The sequence below is a fragment of the Oncorhynchus tshawytscha genome, linkage group LG25, assembly GCF_018296145.1.
Source record: "Oncorhynchus tshawytscha isolate Ot180627B linkage group LG25, Otsh_v2.0, whole genome shotgun sequence".
Taxonomy (NCBI): domain Eukaryota; kingdom Metazoa; phylum Chordata; class Actinopteri; order Salmoniformes; family Salmonidae; genus Oncorhynchus; species Oncorhynchus tshawytscha.
The window spans coordinates 10,378,052-10,405,582 of NC_056453.1; the positions used below are offsets into that span (position 1 = coordinate 10,378,052).

Here is a 27,531-nt window from a genome sequence, read left to right on the forward strand (position 1 = left end):
CCCTTCCGCAGGAAAAAAGAGGGGTAGCGAGGGAGGAAGGGAGAGAGAGCGATGAGGGGGGAACATATCAAAGCGCAGGCGTTGGGCAGGGGGGCGAGGGGTTTACACTTCTCCCCACCTGTCACATACAGGTCCCGCCAGAGATAATGGACCTGTACGGTTCCAATCCCATTATCAAAATAATGTTTCTCATTTGCTCCGTTCGACTGACTCTCTCTTGCCTGCCTTTTTTCCCCCTTTCAGAGAATGTATTTTTTTAAACAGGACCTAGGTGTAAGGTGCTCATTGAGTGGGTGCAAGGTACGAGAGCCAGACTTGCTCTCTGCATTCTAATTGGGCCGGTATGTGGCACTAGGGGCTTGTACTGAAGCACTAGTTCTCTTGTTAAGATCTGGCTAGCCAGTAAAATACAGGATCAGGACATCTCAATGTAATTATTAGACACAGACTGGATGTCCGTGTCTAACTACTGGATGTCTTGTGCCATATTTAAGCAAGAAAAGCCCTTATAAAGACGAGACAATTTTTTGCTTCTGAAACCCTGTCATATACACAATTATCCAAACCTTCCCACAAACCTTCCCACTCTGTGCCATTTCTCTACGCCGTTGACACCCCAATTGGACATCTTTAATTTTTTTGTCAATTCCCCAGTGGAAGTTATAACAAGGACATGCTAAAGCCCCTTTCTCCAGAGAGATGGAGACCTCCACCTATTCAGCTATGCTAATTCAATTAGGGCTCATCAGAACGCATTAGCTCTCCCCAGCCCCACAGCCCAGCCAATCCCCCATCCAGTAGATTCAATTAGCCTTGCTGGAAATAAGATGATCACAATGTAGAGGCCGTCATTAGGGGTGAATTAGCTGTCACTTAAAACACAGGTCCACTAGATGCTGCCAGGTCCTGCTTAGTCTGGCTGCCTGTGCTCTACCAGACACCAGACGCACCCTGCCTGTACCTGAGAGCAAGGCAACCAGGGCTAGGATTGGGAGAAGGGGTAGGGCAAGGTCTGCTTCATGGGGGTTGCTAGGGGTGGAAGAGGGACACAATAGGGATAGAGAGGAGAAATTAGTGCCATCTTAACCCTGCTACATAGATGACACCCACATATGGAAAACAAGACTGTGCTACAGTGAACTGTGAAGATGGTTGGGTCTGTTCCTAAAGCCACAAGGGAGTCTGGGTCAAGGGGTGGCCAACAATGATATAAACTATCAACCTAAGTATTAATGAAGAATACACGTGAAGTTATATAGTTTCAATGTAAGGCTAACCAAGAAAAAGGACAAACGAAGAGCTATTGGCTCACCTAGCCTCTCTTTTTAACAGAAAGTGTGAAGTCAATCTGCTTTTCTGCTTTTAATTAAAAGAAGTGTACCAAGAGGCCATGTCAGAGTGTGTGTGCGTGTATGTGTGTGTGTGAGGGAGAGAGAGAGAGGGTGGGGATAAGGAACCCGAGTGCACACGTGTTCAATGTCAAAGTTCTGAGGGTGTCAGGTACTATTTCACAACATTAAACTTTCCATATCCCAATCGAGGCCTCCCTCTCTCTTCTTCCCTTCTTTTGCATTCTCTCTCCTTTCCTCCCTCGCTCACACTTATCCATCAACGTCACAGAGGTCTGAACAGTCGACTCTCAGGAACTGCTTTTCCAATCAGCACGTAATTAAACTGAAGCTTGGCCTGTTCCCCATACTCCCTAGGCCTCTGCCCCCCCCCCTCCCCTCAAAACTATAAACCATCCCCGTTCCAAACTCTCCAGCTGCCTGGAATGAAATGCCTGTGAATACTGTTCTGGGCTCAGGGAGAGGGACAGGGGAAAAGGGAAAGGGAGGGGCGGCCATATGGAATTGTTTGTTTTTGTTGTTATCGTTTTTCGAAAAGACTCTGAACCTACAAATCATAGGGTACTTGTCATCCACAGTTAACTCTTCCCTCTTCCCACACAATGCAGAGAATTATAGCACAGCCCCCAGGGGAGCCATGCCCAGTTAAAGACACATAATACAACAACAACAAACATATGTGCCCCCCTGGGTCCACTTGAGTCCAGAGCTCTCCTCTTGAGCTGGACCCTAATGGACCCAACAAAGCATTAGCCAAGTGTCAAGCCCGAGTCTACATCATTCTCTCCTTTTAAGTGTCTATATGTTTATTTATCAATGTGTCTGGTGGCTAAAAACTAGGACATGCCCCGTCCATTACAGATGTGGCTGACATGCAGCTAGGGTAAATGTTCTTCAGGGGCCTCATTAGAAAGTGATAAATATAATTAATATTTCAACACATAGTGGGGACACTGGAGGATTGGCCTTTTGAGCACGGAGACGAGAGTGTGCACTCTCCTAAAGGGATAAGTTTACGCAGACTGTGTGTGACGCCTGTGTGTGCACCCGCGTCATGGCCTCCTCCTGTGTGTGTGTATGCCTGTTTATCTCCCAAGGCTCAACTCACCTTTGCATGGATGCATTGACAGTGAGTGCAGTCGGGTAGGGGTGTCTAAAACCCCCTGTTGTGATTGGGTAAACAGGTTGACCTTGCCTAGGAGAAGGAAAAAGAACAAAGGGAAGAGAGGGAGGTAAAGAAACAGGGTTGATGGAAGGAGAGGAGGTAAAGCCCTCTCCCTCTCTCCCCGATCGCAGGTCTCTTTATTCTCATTTGATCAGGACTAAAATCTAGGGGATTGCAGAGTGCGGATCAAAGGAGAGGCAAACTCCGAACAATTTGAATACCACAAATTTGATAGGAATGGCTAATTAAATTTCATAACCCTTCGCTCGGTGTCGACGGAGAGGGAGCCCCTTCCTCCCCGAGCTGGAACTAGGTGTTTTGTTGTGATAATTAAAGACGAAGCGCGGGACTCTTTAATGGAGTCATCACGCTAATTGAGGTCTACACATCCAAAGACAACCAATAATGAATGTAAATTTATACCAAAATAAAGTGCAGCAAATCAAAGGGTGCCGTGGCTGCGCTCGGGGCCTCTTCCGGTATTTACATCGCGGTGAGAAAACATTAAATTAACAGAGCTTAATTTGTAGCCTTTTGTCATATTAACAAGTGTTGACAAGAGTTACCAGGGGAGAGCCCCCGTGTGGAATTCTGGGTAAAATACGGGCAATCACGGTTCATTAATCTAATTGGACAATACAGAGAAATGCAAAAATGCATTTGCCACAAAGAAGCAAGTTGGGGCTGGAGCAAAGGGGGGTTAGGAAACCGCAGTGTGCTTCTAAGGCCCAGTAGTTGGTCCATTGCCAGAATGTATAAACTGGAGACAGTGGTCAGCCAGGAGTCAAATCAGTGCTTGATCAAAACTGAGAGGGCCCAGTTTGAGATAAGTGGATACCGAGCTTTCCCTATGTGCTCTGCTTATGATGTTACCAGTCAGGAAAATACAGAAACCAAGCTCTTAGAAAACCCAACAAAACCAGAAGACATTGCCTCTGACGGAGAACCATTTGACATTATAAACTGGGTGGTTCTATCCCTGAATGCTGATTGGCTGATAAATGTCAAAACATTTATTTTTAATACTCTAATTACGTTGGCAGCCAGTTTATAATAGCAATAAGGTACCTCAGAGGTTTGTGATATATGGCCAATATACCACGGCTAAGGGCTGTATCCAGGCACTCAGCGTTGCGTCGTGAATAAGAACAGCTGTTAGCCGTGGTATATTGGCCATATACCACACCTCCTCGGGCCTTATTGCTAAATTACATCATCTACATTAGGGATGCTGATTTTATACCGTAACGATATACTTAATGATACAAACCGCTAAATAGATCTACATCTAGACATAGTTATAAACATTGTAGCCAGCACATGCGTGGAGCAATAAAAAACATGCTTGATGACAGTGGAGAAAGAGGATAATAAAATGCTGCTTACTGTGGTACTAACCAGCCTAGCGGATGGGGGAGCTGCCCTACAGAGCCAGGCGATAGAGGGTAATAGGGAGATATGTCTGGGTGTTGTGGAGGCCTTGGAATTCCTGGAGAGAAAGAGAGAGAAAGGGTAGAGAGAGCAAGGGTAGAGGGACAAATAAAGAGGGAGAGAGAGATGGACCCCGAAACATCAGCCAGTGTTAAATTCCTCCTTTGTGTGTTTCATAATGAACAGAGTCGACATCACAGGAAGCTGGGTGGGTGGAGAGGAGGAGGAGGAGGAAGAGCGGTTACGCTCACATGTACACAGTGCTAAATCACACGTCCTGATCAAAGCTGTTTGAGTCTGGCAGTACGGTGTCATAACGTGCTGAGAGAAAGGGGGGGGGGGGGTAAACAGGGTTCGACTTCATATAAATCTAATAAGTTCTCTAACTGTCATAAGCATGAATGAAGGGATGTTATAAACCGTCTCTGCAAGTTATTAATGGCCAGCTTGTTTCATAGCTAATATACTGGATGACACTACAGTGTTGTATTTGCCTAGCAGTCTTTATCTGACATAGCCTCTTACAAGCATTTCGCTACACCCACAATAACATCTGCTAAATATGTGTAGGTGACCAATACAATGTGATTTGATGTATGACTTTCGATAACATCTATGACATGCTTATGACATTGTAAAGTAGGCCTTATAAATAGGGGCCCTTGGGTTTCCAGCTTCTTTTAACCAGAATTAGTTCCAGAATTAGAGGACACTGCGAAACAATCACACATTTGCCAAAGTCGCAATCACTTGCTGTGGCAGTTGACAGGCAAATAAAACATGCAGACAAGCCACCCAAAACATTAGGCCTCCAAAGGTCTGTCGTAAAAAAAGGAGGAATGGCGAAAGCGAGGAAATTATGGCTTTTCCATTTTTCTGGTGTTGAGCGTTAAAACATGACAAGGAAGTGTTTGAGTTCCACTGGCAGACAGCACAGCGGAGGGACTTTTATTTGCTCTGGTGCATTATTTTACAGTGGTCCTGCCTGGCCTGCATATCAGTGCAGCTGTGGAGCAGTTTTTGTTTGGCTGGTGCCAATATGGCCACAGTGGACCCAGATGAAGAGTACTGCAGAACTAACCCTGGCCCCATGAATCCGTCCACAGCCGGTGTGTTGCTGGTGTGTGTCATACCCAAAGCCACAGGGCCAAGCCAGGTATTTGAAAATCGGCCCCATGGGAAGGTTTCCATAGACATTGTTCAGTGACAGGTGCCTAAGGAACATTTTGTGCATCCAAGAAGTAGACACACCCTCACTGAGGTTTGTCTCTCAAAACTGATGGCGAACTAATTGAGAACAATTTTTATAAAAAGTTATAGATCGTTAAGGGTTCCAGAGTGGCGCAGCTTTCTAAGGCATTGCATCCAAGTGCTAGAGGTGTCACTACAGACCCTGGTTCGTTTTCAGGCTGTATCACAACCGGCCGTGATTGGGAGTCCCTTAGGGTGGCGCACAATTGGCACATCGTCAACCAGCTTAGGGTTTGGTCAGGGTAAGCTGTCATTGTAAAGAAGAATTTGTTCTTAACTGACTTGCCTCATTAAATAAAAAAATAAAAAAATTCCACATTTGTAGTTAAGGAGGGTTTCAAAAATGTTGTATGCCCTAGTTCTATAGACATAGCGGCACTGACTGACACACTCCTCAGAGGAAAGAGTTCCTAACGTTGCTCTCCATTGCCATCCAGTGCTGAAGTCTTAATATAACTTGTTAATTAATTCAACAACACTAAGCTCAATTAAGCAGACCATTAACTGGCACATTAAACAGCAGCTGGGTCATTATCACCCTTTTGTGAGGAAAATCATAATAAGAGACCATTATTACCTCAAAACCCTAACAAAACAACCAGAGACCCTTCAAAGCTATTCAACACTAACTCAATATTATGTACAACATATTGAAAGTGAGTTGACCTGCTAGATCAAAATGTTTATTGCTGGTGGACATTTAACATGAAGGAATGCTACATTTAAATTCAGTCAGATGGATGGGGAACATGCTGTGGTGTGTGTGTGTGTGTGTGTGTGTGTGTGTGTGTGTGTGTGTGTGTGTGTGTGTGTGTGTGTGTGTGTTTGTGTGTGGGAGAGGAGCATTCAGGCATGTGAAGTTACACACACACCCACCTCCTCCTGTAGTGTCAGAGGAGAGAGGAAATAGTGACCCTCCCCTCCCTGCCAGAGCCAAATCAACAGGCTTACTTCTGCAGGACCAGAGACACAATAGCACAGCCATAAGGAGAGAGAAGCTTTCTGTCTGAGTAGCCCTGACTGTTGTCTGCCCTCAAATACCTCACACCTGGTCAGAGAAAGCAGGCCCTGCAATGCTGTGCTTTGTAAGGGCTATATCTTCCATAAATAAAACTACATTTGATCAGCCAGTCGTGTGTGTGTGTGTGTGTGTGTGTGTGTGTGTGTGTGTGTGTGTGTGTGTGTGTGTGTCTGTGTGTGTGTCTGTGTGTGTGTTTGTGTTTGTGGTGATTGCATAGGCAGCAGTGGTAGCCTTTGTATGTGGACAACAATAAGAATTCTTCTGTGTTCTGTTGAGGAATTCAAAATAAACATTTTTTTTTCTCTTTTGTTGACCTTGGGAGAAGATCTCGTGGCTATTGTATGTTAGTCGCTGGAATATCACTCTTTGGATTTGAGGACTGTGTGTCTTTGGAACATTGGCTGGAGTGTTAACCATTTCCCAACCATTTTTACCATTCCCCAACGGGGCATCAATGTAGTGTAGTGTAGTGTAGTGTAGTGTAGTGTAGTGTAGTGTAGTGTAGTGTAGTGTAGTGTATGTTCTCTGTCTTACCTGTTTTGGGGTCCACGTCTCCCTGTAGGTGCGGAGGGGGGTTGCCCGGTGTGAAGTGCTCATTGCTGTAGGTGATCAGAGGCGTGAGCGGGTGCACGTGGTGAGGGTGCTGTACCACTGGGACTTTATTAGACTATAAAGAGAGGGAGAGAGAGGGGGAGAGGAAAGGGGGAGAAAATAAAACAAAAGAAGAGTGTATTAATACTTGGGTTAGGGGTAGAGATGGCAGGCGCCTTCAGTAGAGTTACAACATGGCTCAGAAAGCTCTAGAAAATTGAGAACCATCAAATGATCAACCCCCTCGGAGCGCCAAACCGCCAGAGCAGAGTGAAAATAGTGTGCTTGGTAATTAAGAACACTTTTGCGGCGACACTCCACGACTCAGTAATGCTATCTCAGATGCAGGGCTGTCATTTTAGTTTTGGACTGGGGCTGCATGACAAGGGGTATCTTACTGGGGGTAGATCGATCATGTGCAGACCACCAAATGTGTAAAATCCACACCCATTATAACAACAGTCAGCAATCCTCTACCATCCAACCCCTCACTTAGTGCTTCACCCTACTGATTCCCTCTCCTCCCTCTGCTATACACCCCTCTACCCCTCCCCTCGCTGTCCCCCCAGGGTCTGGTTTTGGAGGGGGGTAGAGGAGGAGGGGGGTAGAGGAGGAGGGGAGGTAAAGAGGACAGGGGGGCATTGTAATAATAGAGGGGAGAAAATCCATTTCTACATTTTTGCCAAATTAGTTTTAGCTATGTAATCTGCTCTTTGTGCTCCTAAGTGGCCCAGGCCCCTTTTTCAATTACCCAAAGATTACAGTTAAGCTGAGGGGTGCTCCGCCATGGGCCATGTTAACCAGAGCTCAGCCCTCTTCTCCAGACACACACACACACACACACACACACACACACACACACACACACACACACACACACACACACACACACACACACACACACACACACACACACACACACACACACACACACACACACACACACACACACACACACACACACACACACACACAGTAACCAGATTAGTGTTCTGGTTTAAACCACTGGCGGTGAGCTGGTCTTGCTCTTCAACTCATATTCTGTCCCTCGGCAGTCAAAGAGGCATCACTAATCAGGCTTGTGGTAACATGGCTGATGTATGCTGGGGAAAAGGAGAGTGAGCTAGCTGGTGTGTGTCTCTGTGTGTGTAGAGAGAGGGAGGGAGGGAGTAGGAGCAATGGGGGTGTGGGTAATGTTCCCTTCACAAGTTCAATTTGCACTCTTGCAGTCCAAACACACTCATTAGCAGCCCTAACCATGGCGAGGCACCAACCCAAAACCTGGCTGTGGCAATTTTCCAATAGACTTTGAAATGCATTAAAGTAGGAGAGGGAGGGAGGGATAATGTATGGACTCTATGCTCATTTAACTATACAAATGCAAAGCTGAGGGCTCTAGGCAAGACACGTGTGCAGAGCTTAATGCTGAAAATCCATCATCTCCATAGGCTGAACCAACTGTGAGCAATTTATGAGATACATTTCTGTGTAACTGACAACCAGATTGGTCTGAACTGAACTGTACCAGGCTGGAGTGGGTAAAGTTCCCTTCCAGTGGAGCTGTGAGAGGGGTAGAGAGGAGAGGGGAGGGGGAAGGGTAGCGCCAAGCGAGAGAGGGAGGGGGAGGGGTGGCATTCCACACCGCATGGTCCCAATGAAAGATTAATGAACCCAGTAGAACTACTGGGAAACATGGAGAGACTCTAGGGACTCATTCACAGCCCTGAGCTCAAAAGACTGGAGAGTGAGAAGAGAGAGGGAGGAAAGAGAGTGAGAGAAGAAGAGGGGAGGGTGTTGGTTGTGGTACACGACTCGTTAAAATGAATACAAGACACAAATCAACATGTTTCTTCCCCACAGTCCCCATATCTAATCTAAAAATCTTGAACAGAGGGATAAAAAAAGATGGGGATATGACAGCTGCCAAACACAGCTGACGAGGTTGCCATTGAGCAAAACGCACTGGCTGCCCCAAACGGCCTTCTCTCCTCTACCCCCTTCAGTAATGATGTGAAAGAATGTTGTCAATTCTCCCTCTGCTGAAAGGCTTTAGAGGCCATTTAAATTAGTTATTTTGTCTCCATTGAGAGACTGTTTAAAATGCCCATCCATCAAGTATGCATTAAGAGCGAGAGACAGCTAGAGAGACAGCAAGAGATGACAGAGAGAGAAGGACAGAGAGCGAAAGGGGGAGAGAGAGAGACTGTTTGAGCATGATAGAGAGAGCGAAGCTGTGAGAGAGAAACTGTGTGTGTGTGTGAGAGAGAGAGAGCAAAAGAGAGAGAAAGAAAGAGAGAGAGAGATTGAAAGAGATGTAGAGAGGGATTTACATGGGGCTAACAGGCCTCCATTTCAGAAGCCCCGAGCAGAGCCAGGCAAATAATAGACAACGCAAGTGCTCCAGTTAATATGGCTTCTGGGCCATGCGGACAATACTGCTGTTTGGCTACTGTAGCGGCCAGCCTCTCTCTGTGTGACTGAGGGGAGGATTAGAACCACCCCATGAAGGGGGGAGGAAAGAGGGAGGTGTAATGTCACCCATAGAGAGAAACATTCATCAGCAATGGAGGTTTGCTGCCTTACAGAGAAGGCTAGTCTGTATCAAGACGAAAGAATAAATGCATTCTGAAGTATTTTTCAGTACAGTTATTTTAAAACAACTCTGGAGAATGCCTCAATTCTATGCTCACATGCAGCAAGAGGGGTGTGAGAGTGAAACATTCTGTGCAGCTTCCATTTGGGTCATGTTGACTCACACACACACACCTCTACATGCCCTAGAGTCCAGACGTCACTGACAAGTCCATGAGTTAAGCTTTTGCACTTTCACAGAGAGAACAGGTGAGTCATACCAGATTCCAACACCTACAGTGCAGAGCCCATATGTACTGTAACACACGCACAGAACTTAAGTAGAACAGCCATGGAGAGAGGCGGGATGATTTTTTGTTTTACTGATATGAGCCCAATCACACCTGAAGTTCAGGCCTTTGCAGAAAACACAGACTAGGTTCACACCATATCAACAATACAGTTTAGTCCCCCCCCAAAATAAGATATAGCCTACACTGCGTGTACGTGCACACACACACACACACACACACACACACACACACACACACACACACACACACACACACACACACACACACACACACACACACACACACACACACACACACACACACACACACACCGTCCATTAAAATGAAGCCTCAGTGCAGCACCTGCTTTTTCCCCATTAAAATGAAAGTAGGCCTAGGTGCAGCACCTGCTTTTAACACCCTCGGACAACAGGCGCTGACGGAATCACACCACAGCTACTCAAACAAGTGGAGCATTATACAAAGCACACATGCTAAACAAAGGAACTACGTGGGAGTATTTTCTGTTTCTCTACAAAGGAAGGAGCAAAGCCGACTTCCTGGCCCTGTTGCCATCACTCCCACCACTTTCAGTATTACTATAGACAGAAATATACCAGGAGACTAATCACGAGAGAGCTGTTCAAGAAAGTGCACACACGCTCAAACGGGCACACACGCTCAAACGGGTACACAATCAACACACAATTGTATGAATTTGTATACACTACTGTTCCTTGACCTTGATTAACCATTTCAAAGAAAGTGTCCCGCAGAAATTCCAACTGCTGAATGGCTAAACCCTTTACAGAAGCTCTGTAGTACTACGGCATGTGCATACACCTCTGCACACACACTGTAGCGCACTTTATAAATATATATACATAAAAAGACACACTGCAAAGAAAGACAACTGTTTTTTCTCGAGAGAGTGTGTCTGTGAGAGCGTACATGTTCACATGAGTGTATGCGTGCGTACACTGAACCCCCTTGGTGCGAGTGACAGTCGCAGTATCAGGGTCTTGACCCCTGGTGGTGATCTCACTAGTGTCTGGGCTGTGTGGATGGAGAGAGGGCCTGTGTGTTTGTGTGCAGGCCCTCTGGTTGCCACGGAGAGGCTGTGTCACACTCACTCAGCATCATTGTCCGACCCCTGACCCCTAGGCATTCCCATCAGCCACTCATGCAATGGAGCTGATGTAGGGGACACACAACTTGTCCGAGTTGGTTAGGTATCCTCTTTCTTTATGGTTCAACTGACCATGGTTTTGGATCTGAAAATAAAGCGTGACCTTTATCAAGTGGTATTTCACGTTCCAATGGTACATTTGAGTAAATAACTTGGTTTTTACAATATTGTTTATCATTTAGTCTACGAAACAAATCAAACTTTGTCAAATGACTTTTTGAGCTGCTTCACCACAGGCATGTGGTAATGACAGTTACAAGAGGATACCCTGTGAGAGACAGAAACAAAGAGGAGGGTGACAGAGAGAGAGAGAGAAAAGCAGGACAGGGAAAAGCTGTTGGCCTTGCATTTCCGCCTGGTGGCACCTTGCAGGGCAATTTCAAGACTAAATGTGAAGGTGGCGACCTTGTGGCCCCTGGGGGGCCCTACACGTCTCTCCATGCTTTATCTCATGATATGATGAGTTGTCACAACGCCTTGCAGGCTCTAATGAGCTGTAGTGGGGTTGAGTGAGGGGGGCAGGGGGACCAGGGGGGCTGACAGCGTAGTGATGGATAGGGGTCCTCGCAGGCCCACAAATTCCAGAGCAAGCATAAAAAGCTGCCAGGGCACTGATCCCCTCCCAAAACGTGCCTGTGGCCCGCATCCAAGCACACACACAGAGACACCATGCAGAAAACACACACTGTGCAAGAGGAGTGGGAGGGAGGGAGGGAAAGAAAGAAAGAGAGAAAGAGAGAGAGGGAGGGAATGATTGGAGCTTGTGTGTGTAGACTTTCACATTATCTGATAAGTGCAAAAACAAAACACATGGCAACATCAAAATTACTGTCCACGATCACAATAGGTCTTATTGGCGTGAAAGGATTTATTTTCATAAAACATTCAAGTTTACCTCTAAGGCGTTAAGAGTGCCCGCTCCAGGCAAAATATTATCGTCTCCAAGCGACACCCATATCAAATCTCTGTTGCCAGTAACTACATTTTCCCTCTCACTGTAGCAGTGATGGAGATCAAAGTGAACATTCCCAAAGATACAGATCGCAGGCTACACATCAAATCCTAGTAACGATGCCATATTTTCATTAATGCAACACCTTGGGGCCAAACGAGCAGAGAAACACATTACATACCATTTTGTGTTGGTTTCTTTACCAATACAATATCTTAAAGCGTAATCTTCTATGAACATTCTGTATATACACTCTTAGAAAAAAGTGTTCCAAAAGGGTTATTTGGCTGTACCCATAGGAGAAAACTTTTTGTTTCCAGGTAGAACCTTTTTGGTTTCAGGTGGAACCCAAAAGGGTACTACCTGGAACCAAAAAGGGTTCTTCAAAGGGTTATCCTGTGGGGACAACCGAAGAACCCTTTTAGGTTCTAGATAGCACCTTTATTTTCTAAGAGTGTACAGTGTCAGAATAAAAATACACACACTAACTTAGATCACCATATTTGAGTTAAAGCTGGACAATTTCTGCAGCATTAAATACATCAATATTTTCCATATTTAGATGTGGAAACAACCCTCACTGTTGTGTTTGCACTAAAATACCATCTCAGTAATATCTCAATGCTGTGTTGGAAAAAAATGAAAGAATTTAGGAAAGTGCCAGGCGATCAGTATTGCTATTCCAGACAGGGAGAAAAAAATCAGCCCACTCCAAGGGCATCTTGCTCTAGAGACCGAGTCAGTATATTTAAAAGTTAATCTATTCACTTTGCTTCTGTGACATGCTTGCTGCTGATCACAGGACCTAACAAAAAATGTATCTGGGCCAAAGCCTTTGCTCTCACTCTCCATCTCTCTTCATTCATTCATACATATTGAAGTCTGTCATTTGTCAAATTTACATTTTGCAATATATCTTCCATATAACTTTCTCAATGTGATTTTAATAATTAATTGTCTAAAATGTATTTCATATTGAGTTTTATACAAGAGCAATGTGCTATGTGTATTTACACTTCCCCATTAGAATGTAATCATCTCTTGAGCTTTCCTACCCGAGTTGAAGTGGTGTCTAGAAGCAGTGATACTACAGTGCAGGAGCTACACTGAGTTCTGTCATCAGCTTTTGAAATGCAATCAGCGTTTTACATTTTCAGTTGAAAGAGGAGGCAATTATAATTTTGAATTAGACGGCAAAATTAAGAGAGGAATATGTTAATTTGGGGGTTATTTCAATTATATTTTCCATTTCATGGTTAGACGCGAGCATGATCAAATAATGCTTTGTCTAGGAATTACTATTCAGTTGGATAATAAGGTATGATCTTTTGATAAATAATACAAAGTAATACTGAACTAACTATTTTCATTTTAATTCATTAGTAAATAACTGTTTATAGATTTGAATAGCAATTTAAAACAAAATGGCAAATGCTGCTTTCTGTCTTTGGCCTGTTTCTGTAAATGTACACTGCTCATTAGCATATCCCCACACACACCTCCCAAACACACGCCAAGATCAAGAACACCCCCTCCCCGCACATAAACATACACAGCCACCTAAAAAATAAATAGAAGCAGAAAGGAATACTTGAAAGGAAAAAGCTTTAAAGCAGATGACCACCAGCCTGCACTTACAGGAGAGGGAATACCCGTCTGGGTCCCCCTTAATCACAACAACCATCATCTGAACCTCAAAGTTCAACGGTAACATAATCAAAAAGTGATGGAGAACAGGAATTGAGAGAAAGGGAGATGAAGAGAGACAGAGAAAGGAGATAGGGGAGTGTGGTTTACTCACCCAGCCACTGAGATTCAGATGCCAGCAGCCGATCTGCTGGAGGAGGGGGAGCCCGGAGGCAAGGACTCCTCCTTTGGCTCCCCTCTCCTCCGGCCCCGCTAAAACGCCCTCACTCGGGTACATGACCCCCCGTTTACTTTTCACCTGCCCCCCACTTCTCCTCCCTCACTACAGAGTTCAAAACCACTGGCCTTCCCTTTCTTCTTCACACTCTTTTTCCTCCTCCACTTCTTCTTCTTTGTCTTTTCTTAGCCCTCACTTCTTCTTCTCCCAAAGTGCTGAAGTGTGTGCGGCTGGGCATGTGTGTGTCCCTCAAACCGAGGCATCCTCATTGCGACACGAGTGGCCCATTGTTCCCAGGATTTTATGATTGGAGGATCCACAGACATTTGTGTCTGAGGATCCACAGATGTGGTTCAGGGTCTGGGGCCTAGCCTGCCCCCTTACCTCCCCCAAAACAGCATGAGGATCCCCCAGCTTCCTCCACCACTCTCAGCACCTCCTCACAGCTTCCTCTCTCAGGAAAGTTTGTGCCGGTCACAAGAAATGAAAGCGAAAAAACAAACCGAGAAAAAAAATATAAAGTGCTGCTTCTCAGCGCAGAGAAATCTTCCCACAAGCAACAAACGAGAAAAAAATACACAACAATATAGACAACAAAAATATTGTTATTACAAAACTCCCAGATTGCACACTTGTATATGTGTGTGTATGTGTGGGTAGGCTCTGCAGTCCCTCCAGGATGCCCAGAGTCGAACTGGCAGCTTGAAAAGCTTTGGCTACAACAAGGTAAAGTGAGCAAGGAAAGAGACAAAGAGAGAGGGGGAGAAAAAAGAACAAGACACAACATCCACAAAGGGAGGGCAGGCTCAGCAAAGTGTAGCGAACAGTCACTTATCCATGTGATACTGACAGTCCCCTCTCCAACCCAACTTTCCAGGAGGGTAGGAGGAAACGAGAAAGAAATGTATTTGTCTTCATTTTGACATGGACGTGACATCTACGTGGGGTCTTCTTTCTGTTTTTCCTTTTCTGTTATTTTTCTGACCAATAATACTGAAGATGGGAGGGTGGAGGATTCCACTGTTAAATCCTCCTGACCTCTCTGTGTGAGAAGATCAACTACGCAAGGCCTAAAGCCTCCATACCCCCTACTGCTCTCTCTGTCCTCCGCCTCTGAAACATTATTATCTTGAGATCATTTCCTCTTAATATTCGGGTCCCACAACCATGCTCCTGTCCCTAGCGCTTTTCAGGCTCTTACCACTTCCAGGGCCTTAGAGCAGGGCAAGCAAATGCATGCATGACATGTGCCTTTCACCAATTAACAAGTAGGGTGATTAACTAATTGCACAAGAACTTGCTTCACCAAGGTGTAATTTGATATTTTGAATGTAAAGGAAATATACAATTGTGGTTTTTAATAAATCTATCATTTCAATATGATTTAGTGACAAAAAAGTAGGTAGAGTTGACCGATGGTATATTCCAAACACATTGTCACCTAATTTTACCTGGTGACAATGAATCAAAAATATATTTGCAAAAAAGGGGTGGCAGGTAGCCTAGTGGTTAGAGCGTTGGGCCAGTAACTGAAGGGTTGCTGGATTGAATCCCCGAGCTGACAAGGTAAAAATGTGTCGTTCTGCCCCTGAACAAGGCAGTTAACCCACTGTTCCACAGTAGGCCGTCATTGTAAATAAGAATTTGTTTTTAACTGACTTGCCTAATTAAATACAAAAATATATTTAAAAAATGGGCAACTGAAAAGGCGGAGCAGCATATTTTAATATCTGAGCAACAATAAGATGTAGAAAAATGACAACAACGGAAGCAACAAAAACCTAACGCATGACTATTTCCCCAATATTTTATTTCAATCTTCTTTTTTATGCCCTGCTCTTCTCTGGCGTTCACCAGAGGCCCTTAATGCCAAAACAAAGCCCTAGGAATGTCCTTTACATGGCTCCCACAAAAGCAACGAGGCTCCGGCTTGACAAGTAAAAGAGCCCCAACAACTTGGCGGCTAATTGCCTTCCCTCCCTCCATTCAGCTCGGCCGCCACACTCCCGCGACCTCCTTTGTCCCACGTGCACTTTCTTAAGTAAACTGCCAGTTCACCCGCAAATGATGGACAGCTCCCAATCAGCCGGCCACAATGGCAACAGTGCGACCAACAGGAGAGACGACCCCTCTGAAAAAAGAGAGAAATAAAAGACCCTCTATCCCACTCCACTGTCTCCGGTGTACACACTAGACCAAAAATTGTGCAAGAAAAGAAACGAAAGAGAGGAAACCGGAATGGACAACAATGGATGGCGACCGTTACAAATCCTGCTCATTTGGACTTAACTTTGAGGAATACAAGACTGGACACAAAATGTAAATGATTGGCATACACTCAAAGAGATGCCCCTAATCCAGGCACATTGTTTTGTGATAACATACCATGATAATTGATTTAATAGAATATTTACAGATAATACAAATTGAGTTTCATGATTTAAAATTCAATTGAAAAAAACTATTTCAAAATTATTTGAGAATAACAACAATTAAAATGTATTAAAAAAACAATACATTAGAAGAAACTGAATAAAAAATACCTGATATTTAGTTATTAATAGTACAATGCACTTCACTATTTTCATTACCTTAATCATAATTGATATGATTTATGATCAATATATTATTACAAAATAATAAATATAAATTTAAATTAAAGTTGACCATGTCAGACTGTCAGACAAAGCAATCAAACACTGCCTTTCAACCTGTCACTTAGCAACTAAACTATTAGAAATTGCCAAATGGAAGACATAAAATAATGTCAACAAACTCCAATAAAAAATGATATTTACAGCCAGACAAACCAACTTACATTAGTTGAACAATAAAGCACAGGAGGTAATAAATAATGTTGAAGTCTTACCATTTAAAAGAGCTGTATTTGGGATGCTGCTCGGTTCCTGGTTAAAACAAGCATGCTGGCGCTCATGGTAGCGCACAGACTTCAACAAGACGCCCATCACCATGTCATCCACTAATCCACTGGGGGGCAGCACCTCATCTACGGCAGCCCCTCGCAAACCAAACGCCTGATCGGCTGAGTCGATAACACACGAGCCCAAAGAAGAGGGAAAAGGACCGGTGGAGCACCAGCCAGCGATGGCAAGCCCATCCAGGTCCGACAGAGGAGAGCGAGCGAGCGGCCAAACTGGGCTGTTCACACTCAGCCCCCTCATTCATTCACACACACTCTCAGGCAGCGTTGCTCTCCTCCACGTCTGACCAGGAGTCCCTCTCTCTCCCCCTCGCCCATCTTCATATCCCCCCTAATAAGCTCCTTTGTGTCCATCTCTCTTTCTTTGATAAGTTGAAAGGACAACAAAAAGAATTGAGAGAAAGAAGTGAGGGAGAGGGAGAGAGAGGCTATCCTTCCGCGGCTTGGTAGACATAAAGGTACTCGAGTCTTCTATAGGAGTTTCCCTAACTTGGCTAAACTCAAGCAGTGGGGTGTCCCTCGTCATGTCATTAATCCTCAACGCTAGCTACGCTCCATTCACTATGAGTAGGACGGAATAAAACGCAAAATCAAAAAACACAACACAGGGCAAAAATACATGTTTTTAAAAAGCCAAAGAAAGTAATCCGATCGGGCAGCGAGTGTGTGGTGTTATGGCCAAATTGCCCCCTGGTCCTGCCTGCCGGTAGCCACAGATTTTGATGAAGGGACCCCGTAAAATACGAGACCAAAAAGACCAACCAGACATTTATTAACAAAAGAGCCCGCCACACTGTTAAAGCTTTGCAAACTCCACTAATCTCTAAAGACAACAGAAAAGAAAAATCAGCCCCGACTCCAAAGTCCAACAAAGCCAGAAGACAAGCCAACAACAGCAGTTAACAATAACAAAAATACTAATAAATTGAAACAAGCCGGTATGGTTCCTACCGAACTTGCAATAGGAAATTAAGCCCGGACAACTGGTGGCTTGAAGAGAGGAAGCCCACTCTTAAAGCCGTGATCCGACCATCCACCATACCACCGCTGTGAGCCTTTTAACCATAGCAGAAAAAAATTACTATTGATCTTCAAATGGCGATAATTTAAAAGATCAAAAAGATTAAACAAAATCAAGAATGTGCTGACTTACCATGTTACTCTTTTTTTTGGTTGCAACTTTTATTTAAAAAAAATATATATATTTGCTCAAAGATGAGGCATCGGAGGTGTCAAATTTTTGTAGCCGTCTCTTGATCGTATTACTTCTGCAGTCCTGGTTTCCAATGCGTGTGAACTTTTTCCGTTTCTCTTTTATTTTGTTTGTGGTACCTAGCTTTTTTTCCTTCCTTAAGACTTTAAAAGCCTTCAGCTCAGTAAACCAGCACAAATTATCTTGCCACCTTGCGCAGCTCTGATGCTTTGGCCGCTAACTTTGGAAGGCCCTTTACTACTGCATCAAAATTAGCATTGTCAAAGCAGTTAATGAATATTAATATTGTATTTGTCATTGGAGCTGGCCCATTGCTGAACTCCAAGTCATCCATCAGGGACAAGATTAAGCACACAATTATTTCTGACTGACAGGGACCAAATCTGGGAGATTTTTTTTCTCCAACAATTTAAAGAAAAAGACAAAACATCATCTTAAGGTGCCTCCCTGGAGACAAGAGACAAGATTAATACACTTTTAATGAAGCAAGATTTCATTGTGCGTGAGCTGGAGGAACGTCAGAAAAAAAGGACGTAAGAAATATTCTGACTCACGATTTTAACCGTTTTTACTAAAAGGACTGAAACCACAAATTACTAATATTTTCTGTGACAGCAGTCAAAAATTATGATTCAAGTACTATTATAATTTTTTTGATAGAATCTGAATTCTAATTAACGTTTCTCCCTCCTTCTGGAATACTTTTTCCTCAGGGCTTTCTAACATGAGTTGGAATGAAGAGGAATGAGAGATATAAACATGGAATAGTAAATAATTCCTGCACAAATTTGACATGAAACGTTAATCAGAAACCTGGACCTCCAGCGCTCTACGTGGAGCCCGACACAGTGCCGCTCACCGTGGACCACACAAGCAGCCTTCCACTACCACCCGCTACCACCATTTCAACTAAAACCTGTGAAACCCTTTCCCTACACCATCAGAACAACCCGCTTACACCAATACAGTTCAAACTAAGGAACCTTTTCCCAATAATCTGAAATACAGTACCTACAACCAGGGATGTATATCAAACAACATGTCTGAAAAATCACATATTTTCTAATCGAGACTGGCCAGCATAAATCCAAGTCGTAATAACATATATATATTTTTTAAATACAGTGCCTTAATCAAAAGCATTCTTACCTGCACCTGACTCGCTGAGAAATTAGCCAGGTAACATGCCATTTAGTTCAGTCCTACTCTTAATCCAATATCCATTGTAATTGCTTTTGCATGTTTTTGAAGAGCAAAAAAGCACAGATCACACACATTTTTATTTTTTTTGTCTTCTCACGCTTGAGGCTTAAGATTTTGAACAAACTCTACAGTGCGATACCGGTTCTTTTCACCATTCTTTGAGGTGCTTTCACCGCTTTCCCTTTTCCTTTCCCGTTATCCATCAGGGGTCGACCCAAATAGGAACCTTTTTTAGGGCACGTTTGGAATTTCTTTCGATCTTTTCATGGAAAATACCACTTTGAAATATAGTAAAAAGGCGCCAAGGGGGTGTACGAAAAATGACAGATGTGGGGCATTAATGCCACCGGCCCTGTGAATTGGTGCAGGTCGGGGGTCAAGCTATGGGCACACCTTGGGGTGTCGGGCCCCTGTCGACCACCCTGCAGGACCCCTAATACCATTAGCAACCCTTAGATGAACATAAAAAATTGGGCTTTTGTTCTCAAGGTGCTGATCCGACTCCAACAGCCCAGCGGCACTACCACCCCAAAATACAGATTGGAGTGTCTTCTATTGAACTGAAGAAAGCAGCATAGGACTGCTCAATATCAACATTTTACGGCGCCTCAAAAAGCCGCAGGCATCGATGTGATTGTTTTCGGGTGTTTTTATTTTTTAGATAACTTTGCAGTATATACCTTTATTTTTTTATAAGAGCTTGATTATATTTGACCTCACAATATCATATTAAAATATCATATTTTGATATTGTAGGCTTTAAAAATGTATGATCATGGTCAATAAAAAAATGCTATACCAAAATACCAAATGCTATATTTAGAGTTTTAATTTACCTTGGGTTGTAATTGAGTTGTAAAATATAACCAATTTAGCAATATTAAATGAAGATATGATTAATATTACAAATACAATTGTGTGTTCCTCACAATGCATTTGGCAATTTGAGATTGACAAATGCTGGTCTATATGTCTTCTTGAGCATACATTCATAATAATAATAATAAGAAGAAGAATAATAGTAATAATAATAGCAATTAGAATTAGAATTTTAGCAATTGCATGAACACAGACACACAGCCCAATTAATTAGGTGTTCACTGGAGTATGTCTTTAAGAGTAAACAGCAAGTAGAAAACCCCTCCATGTCTTAATGCATGTTGAGAGTCTATAACAGGTCCAATCTAGGTGAGTAGAAGGAAAGAGGAAAGGAGGAGAGCAGGCAGCTCTGTGGCCCAGCGTGATCACATCAGCACTAGTATCAAATTAACTCTCCGACTTTGAAACTTATTGATCTGCTATTAAGACACTAGTGAACTTGATGAAGTGAGTGCTGTAGGTGACTCGGGGACTTCAAAGTCTCACACGAGCCACATAAAACAAGCCACTTTGATCCCCCCTTGCCTCGGATCTGGAGAGGGGCTTCTGAGGAACCCCCAATTCGACTCCTCTCGCTTCTACTCTCCTCTCTCCCACTCACCCGAGGCCCGGGCTTCAGTACCGGCTCTCTCTTTTTCTCCATCCCTCTCTGGCAGCCTGGAGAACTGGCACAGCACTACTGTACAACCACACACTGTTAATTGCACATATTCAAGGGAATGATTAACATGGAGAATACAGTAGCTTTTACAGTGGTGCAGATCTCCTGTCTGATTCACACAAACACTTATATGAAAACACACACACAGTTTGACTGCATGATACGATGCATCAAAAATACACATTCACATCGGCTACACTGCCGGTTCTAAAGATGTCACCATTAAAATTCACTGCTGATAAAGAGGGGAGTCTCCTGACCGAATTTACAGTATTTAACATTGTAAGGATAAGAGGAACAATGCAGAGTGCTAGATATAGCATTGCTATTGTGTGGCGACCCCCCCCCCCAAGGAAAATCTTCACTTCCATATTAGAAACTGCAGAATGCCAATCATACCTGGGATTTTCTTTTCTCCTTTTGTGCCACTGGGTGGAGGTAGTAGTTAATGTTTTCAGTTCATGCTAAATCACAATTACATTTTGAGATATAAACAAATCCAGACATGCCCACGGAACACCATATTTTCCGGGCCAACCCTCTATAGAGCCTACTTTAAATAACATAACACAAAAAGCAGTGTCTAACTCACTCACTAGAAGCTCTATCTGCTGTCTCTCTCCATTCCACTATTAGAACGGCTGGAAAATGGTTTTAAAAACCCCCACTGGTTCTGCCTCCAGTCCTCCACTAACCCACAAGGGCCGATTAAAGTCAATATGAATGGCTAAATGAAGGACCGGACAGTGTTTGCGCTTAGGCTCCGGTGCTCAAAAGGTGTGTGTGTGTATATAAGTGTGTGTGTGGCTGCACTTGGAGTGCCAGGGCTAAGCTGTGTCTGTTTAATTAAGAGGTGTAAACAGATGACAAATGTGAGACAGTTAAACATTTCATGTGTGTTTATCTCTCCCCTCTCGCACTCATTTATTTAGTTCAGAGAAGATTCTAGAGTGGGTGGTGTTAAAGACTGATGGGAGAGACAGCGTCGGATTAAAACGCAGCCGCCACGCTACCATGACAGTCAGCAGGCAACAGAGACAATTGTTTTGACATTTTTTACTGCTCAACTAAATTCTGTTCGATAAAAAGAAAGCTAGGGACTATACATTTAATTGAATAAATTCAAATACTTATGCTGCTATGCAGCTGTTGTTAGAGGCAATAATTACATTGGTTTCAATTTTGATGACATTATGACATTGAATGACAAAACATTGGAATTAGATTTTCCATTTCAAATAGTATCAAGTGAATTGACAATATAAAAGTGCAATTAATATTGCTATAACGTTCATGACCGCATTCTCCTTGCAAGTAAGATCACCTGACAATGTTTTTATGCTTCCTATCTCGCATTGATGTATATTGCCAAGAGTCAATGTCAAATCGGAGCTGCGCAACACCCGCAGTAAATGCAGAACGAACAACGCCTGCGGCACACGCATCCTTTTCTTAACCCACTTGCAATATATAGCTCAAAGTTATCATTTCCATTGTGACAATGTTAAAGTCAAAAAAAATATGTTTGGGGGGTGGATAGGGGAAGGAGAGGCATGAGAGGCAGGAGAGAAAAAGCAAAAGAAGAAGGAGAGGGAGAAAAAGAAGAAGAGGAGCAGGAGGAGGAGGGGAAAAAAGAGCCCTGTGCCACGAGCATATATAAGAGAACTTTCACCAATTAGTGGGGAGAAACGGGAGAGGGAGCTGCCGCAGAGCCGGCACTCAAAGAGCCAGGCCTCGCGGCGGAGCTGTCATGTCGGCAGGATTGATCAACAGGCCTGCTATTTCTAATGGCATGTTGTCATGAAGCCGCAGCCATGGGGAGCCACCTGCCTCAGTCCTCCTAGACAGCAAAGTGTGTGTGTGTGTGTGTGTGTGTATGTGGATTTGAGATTGGGTTGGGGGGTATTGCAGCAACCATATATACCTATTCCGTGCCAGTATATCTTTAACTAACAATTTGAGAAGGGCCTCAATTCCTCCTCCCCTCTCTTCCTTCCTTCCTCCCTTACCCATCCCTGAAGTGTTCAAATGTGACAGGTGCACCTGTACTGTTTTAATCTCACCTAGTCCAGCCAGACAAAGCGTGTGTCAGTGCAATGACATGAAAATGTATAATATTGTTTTAATTTCTATTTCCATTGATAATAATAATAATAATACATTAAATCAATTTAAACCTCTCAGCTGTTCAACTTGTATTGTTAATAGGAGTGAAATTACAATACAATAAATAGAAGATGAATTTCTACTAAGAAGCTATTTTTTATTCCATTTTCATAACAAATCAGAAGTACCCATTTCATTGAGCTATAAATGATTGTCTCAATCAAGAGGCTATGATAAGCTGCATTAAGTATGCAAAAAAATGATATACTATAAAGCATCTTATTTGATTAAAGCTCATTTACTGAAAATCTAGCCAATTTTAAAACATTTTTGTATAATTTAAAACGGTTCTGGGAGAAACGACGCAATCAAACAAAGGAAATCGCTCAATAAAAAATTTGTCACGTTGCTCCGTTTTTCAGTAATGCGGCAACAGTAACTAGAAGCCTTGCTTAATTTCTAGCCTCCACTGCAACACAAGTGTGGCCTCACTAATGATAAAAAGTCAAATAAAAGTTACAGAACTTTCGAGTTCAAGGTAGCGATAGCTACTTGGAGTGTATGTCACGTACAGGTAACCTTTTTATCGGGCCTGCCTCTGGTCTCATCAGTCGATTAAATTCTCTGCCGGCGGCAGTGGCTTAGCCGAGGGACACGGACCAATAGAAAAATATTTCATTGTGTTAGCATTTCAAATGGCGAGTTGAGGGAGGGGGGGGTGGGTTGGAGAGGTGGGGGGAAGAAGCGCAAACCGATCATTGCCAGTGGAATTAATTGGCTATTCCGAGAATAATGTCCCTTACCCATGATCCTCGGAGGGCCGAACGCCAGCGGAGGCCACTTTTTTTGTTCGGTGTCTTCAAAAAGAGGACTGCTTGGGGGTACTGACCGTATTAGGGTTTTAGCTCAGACCCCTAAAGGCCGGGTGAAATAATCAGAGGCGCTGAACCAAACTCGGCTAATCCGCACCCTAATTAAAAACTCAGAACCCCATTACACCTCACCGTAATGCCAATCGAAAAATAAATACTTTTAAAGAAATAAAATGGAGTGAAAATAAAATTCGGAACATAAAGAGAAAGAATAAAACAACGATATATGCAGAGAGAATTTTAGAACAATGGACTGCACTAGGCTTTCAGCCAACGCTCAATAAATGGCTCAAGATGGAGCTACCATGGTGGTGCTTCTATCCTTTTATTCAAGGGGATTTGGGTTTGAGCTCTGTTACACATCGCCCAAGCATATGCAATGACCCTAACTGATATCGGTGCATCTTTTAACCATATCTTAATCTAACCTTTTTAAAGCTCTGTGGCTTTTCAGACTCAAAACAGCATTAAGAATGAGCATTGTTTGGAGCATGGGGGAGGCAGCCCTAGGAGACGATTCCACAGAATTGTTGGGCCTGGTCCGGGGCAGGAGCCCTCTGGATAAACAGCTGCTTATGCGCACGAATCATCAACTCTATAGAGCAAAGTGGGAAAACAACCCCCCCCAAAAAGATCCAGATTAGGGGGATCATCCCAAATGCTCCATCTCTCCATATCGACCACTTTGGGTCTATAGTACGCAGTTTGTCGATTTTATCCCCCCCAAAGACGTACGGGCGAATTCGCAGTGGTCCCCATTACACGCCTCTCCTTCGCTCATTGTGAATTCAGTCAACGAAGTCAATCTTATTAACTTCCGCACTGGTTCACACATGACATTTTCTTCAATTTTCTCGGCAACATCAAAAACATCAATTAGCAGCTGAAAAATGGGAAGGCGCGAATGACAGAGTCCGATAACAGACTTATTTGAAGCTGAGGGTAAATCTATTCTCCGGTTTCTGAATGTGTTCATTACAATTGCATTTTCAAAGAAGACCTCCAAATAGCAAAGAAATTAAACGTATCTTCTAGAAATGTCCAGAAATTGTTTTTTGTGTGTTTTTTTAATCCTGTGTCTATCTCCCGGCCTCAGCGGGCAACACAAAGCATAGTGGTGCCGCATTTTCCGTCTCTCATTATAACAGCTCACAACTTCCTCCACAGAACTTGAAACCCTGTAATGCCAAATCCAACCCGGAAAATAACAATTTTAAAGAAATGTAACATTTTCCTATGATGGATGGAGACCCAGATAAAAAAAAACTTTAACTGACCTATTGTCAAAAAAAATATAGACCGACTGTATGATGATTTAACACCTACTTTTATTTTAAAATAGTGATTAAATACACCAGATATCATATCACATGGCAAATCTGAGGGAAAAATATGTTTATTGAGTATTATTTAGTTGGTTTTTACCCTTATCCTATCTTTAATTAAAGTCTAAATAAGTGAAGACTTCAATATCCAAAATCCACTGTACTGAGAAGTAGTCTTGCAATGTATGTGGCATGGTATCACACCCCCTCATAGTTTAACCTTGCTTTTAAATGGAATATTTCCTTCCCCTTACTGGATCCTGGATACTTGAAATGCTATAAAAATATATAAAAAATAACATATTAAATATCATACATCAACTCATTTCAATTGATAATTTCCTGCTTTTTACATCACATCACAGTGTGTCGAAATATGAACCTGCATATAAAAATAAAAAAACATTTCTTTGCTCAACTTTTCCCCTTTCGCAACATTGATGAACATGTAACCCAGTAAACTAAGTAAAAGGCTATTTTTTGCTGATATCCAAACATCGTCAGACCGCTTCCTCATGCTTGAGTTACATCTCCGAGGGGGTGAACAAAAGCAACTTTAGTGGCTGCGGAAAGACACTCGTAATGCTATGGGGGAGAGGGCCGATCACATACAGAGATGCGCGGATCAGGTTCCTCCGGCCCATTGATTTCTGATCTTTTGACATTATTTAGTTGCTTTTTATTTTCTTGCCCGTCTTTCTTCCACGTCACAAAAGACAGGGATGTCCAAACAAGCGACGGTGGGGATATCTACTATCTGTCAAAAGAGCAGGCTTTTCCCGGCACTGAAGCAGTGGAGTGCTCCGACAGTGCCGAGAACCATCGGGATGAAAATATCACTCTTTATAATGGGGCTAATCAGATTTCGGATGCTATTTGCCTTCTAGCCAAGGGGAGACGGGTGGCGTAGAGCAAAAGGGCTGTAACCAATACACTTCCCCTAGTCCATCAGAGTCACTATCTGTCCGCACCTCAAAAAGAAGGCCTTTAATGAGGTTAGATCCATTTGAGGTGTAGCTATAGGCTATAAATCACACCAATACGGAAGAACACAACTTTAAATGTATGGTGACACATCTACCTGAATTTCTATGTACAACATTGTAAATATGGCTAAAACAAACAAGCTGGCTAAATGCAGAATGAAATGAGTAGAGGTGCATTTGTAATACCTCTGCTCGATGAATGCTGAACATACAGAAGTGATCATTTCCATTAAGCAGGGATTAGATCATCTTTCCCATGTGCTTTCACAGGCCTGTTGCAGATTAGATCACTGTGAAAATGGTCAAATGGTTCTGTTTATCTCCCTGTAATTATTTTGATGCAGAGATTGTTTGTGTGGCTGTGTGTAAGGCTTGATGACGCGCACAACCACACACACACACAGACACACAAACAGTGAGATAAAGACCTCTGCATGGACAAAGCTGAGTGGCGCCTCTAAATACCATTAACCCATTAGATTGTTTTAATAAAAACCTTACAAAAGGACCCATAGTAAGTGATTTGTAATACTGTTTTAGGTGAAGGAGCAGGTCCAAGCACACACAATTACAATATTCAAGTCAAGTAATGACTGACAGTAATGTTCTTGTGACGTGACACAAATTGACTTTCAATGAGGTAGAAAAACAGACAAACTGGGCGACCACGGCATGGCGTTTGCTATGCTAGCAGACAGTGCTTCAATCAGGGCCACCCGCACATCTCCCACGGCATCAATTGTAAGGAAGAATTCATATTGGTTGTTCTTCACAAAACATGACTATCAACCACTATCAAGTCAAACTATTTTTTGAAGAGATCTCCATCATATTTTTCCCATTACCTGCACATTGACAGTTTAAAAGAGCAATTACAAGGTTAAAAATAATAACTGTCCTTCGCCAGGGCAAGGCATTGTCAGTAACCCAGATGTAAATAATGCTGTCTTTTTATACTAACATATTTTATTAGCCTAAGGAATTATTAAAACATGTTGCAATAATAGAGGACCATGGCATTCTGTTATATTCATTCAATTCCATGCATTTTACAAGCAAGCAATTCAGCTTTCTTTTGTGTGGCGCAATTGGTGATACTGTACCTTAAACAGTACACCCCCATCATATCAATTGCTTTGTAAATAAGGATGCATTATGAAAGGAAAATTACATGGGCAAGAGACTGTAGTAATAGTTTTCCTCTTCGGGACTATAATACATGGCATCCAGGTCAGGATAACCAATAATATACACAAAGCACTAACCCTGACTCTCGTTTTTAAGTGTTCATAGGTCTAGGTCTATATATTCCTGGTGTTTTTTTAACAAACATTGCTTATTTTAGGTAAACGCTCTCCACAGACTGTGCTTACTTGAGACCAAAACTAGCGATCAATTGTAGAGTCGTGACTCTTTATAATCACTTCTATTTCCAGTCCATTAAAGTTTGGCCGTGTCACTTGATTACTACCTTTTGTATCTACCTTTCCAATTACTTTTAGAGTTGGGGATTTACAAATGTGCACTTTCATGTCCCGTGTTAGCAGATAAGTTGCTGCTCCTTGCCATGAAAGAAGCGTTTTAATGAGCTGCACTAGGGTTAATTGGTTCGCTAAGATCCCAGAGTCATGTTTCTCAATATGAAATTAAGCCATTTCTTGGAGTTTC

General features: G+C 43.0%; 1 protein-coding gene across 32 annotated transcripts in view; it reads right to left on the reverse strand.

Moving 5' to 3' along the window:
- Window positions 1-27,531, reverse strand: part of LOC112224184 (transcription factor 7-like 2) — a 97,134-nt gene that overhangs the window by 11,585 nt on the left and 58,018 nt on the right. For 30 of the 32 annotated variants that reach the window (XM_024387565.2, XM_024387558.2, XM_024387567.2 and 27 more), the window contains 3 exons: window positions 6,752-6,884; window positions 3,901-4,003; window positions 2,458-2,544 (listed from right to left, as the gene is read on the reverse strand). In XM_024387565.2, coding sequence (XP_024243333.2) covers window positions 2,458-2,544; window positions 3,901-4,003; window positions 6,752-6,884 — 323 coding nt within the window. Of the gene's footprint in view, window positions 1-2,457; window positions 2,545-3,900; window positions 4,004-6,751; window positions 6,885-13,614; window positions 14,241-27,531 lie in introns of those variants that run through there. The other 2 variants (XM_024387573.2, XM_024387583.2) reach the window with 2 other exon arrangements.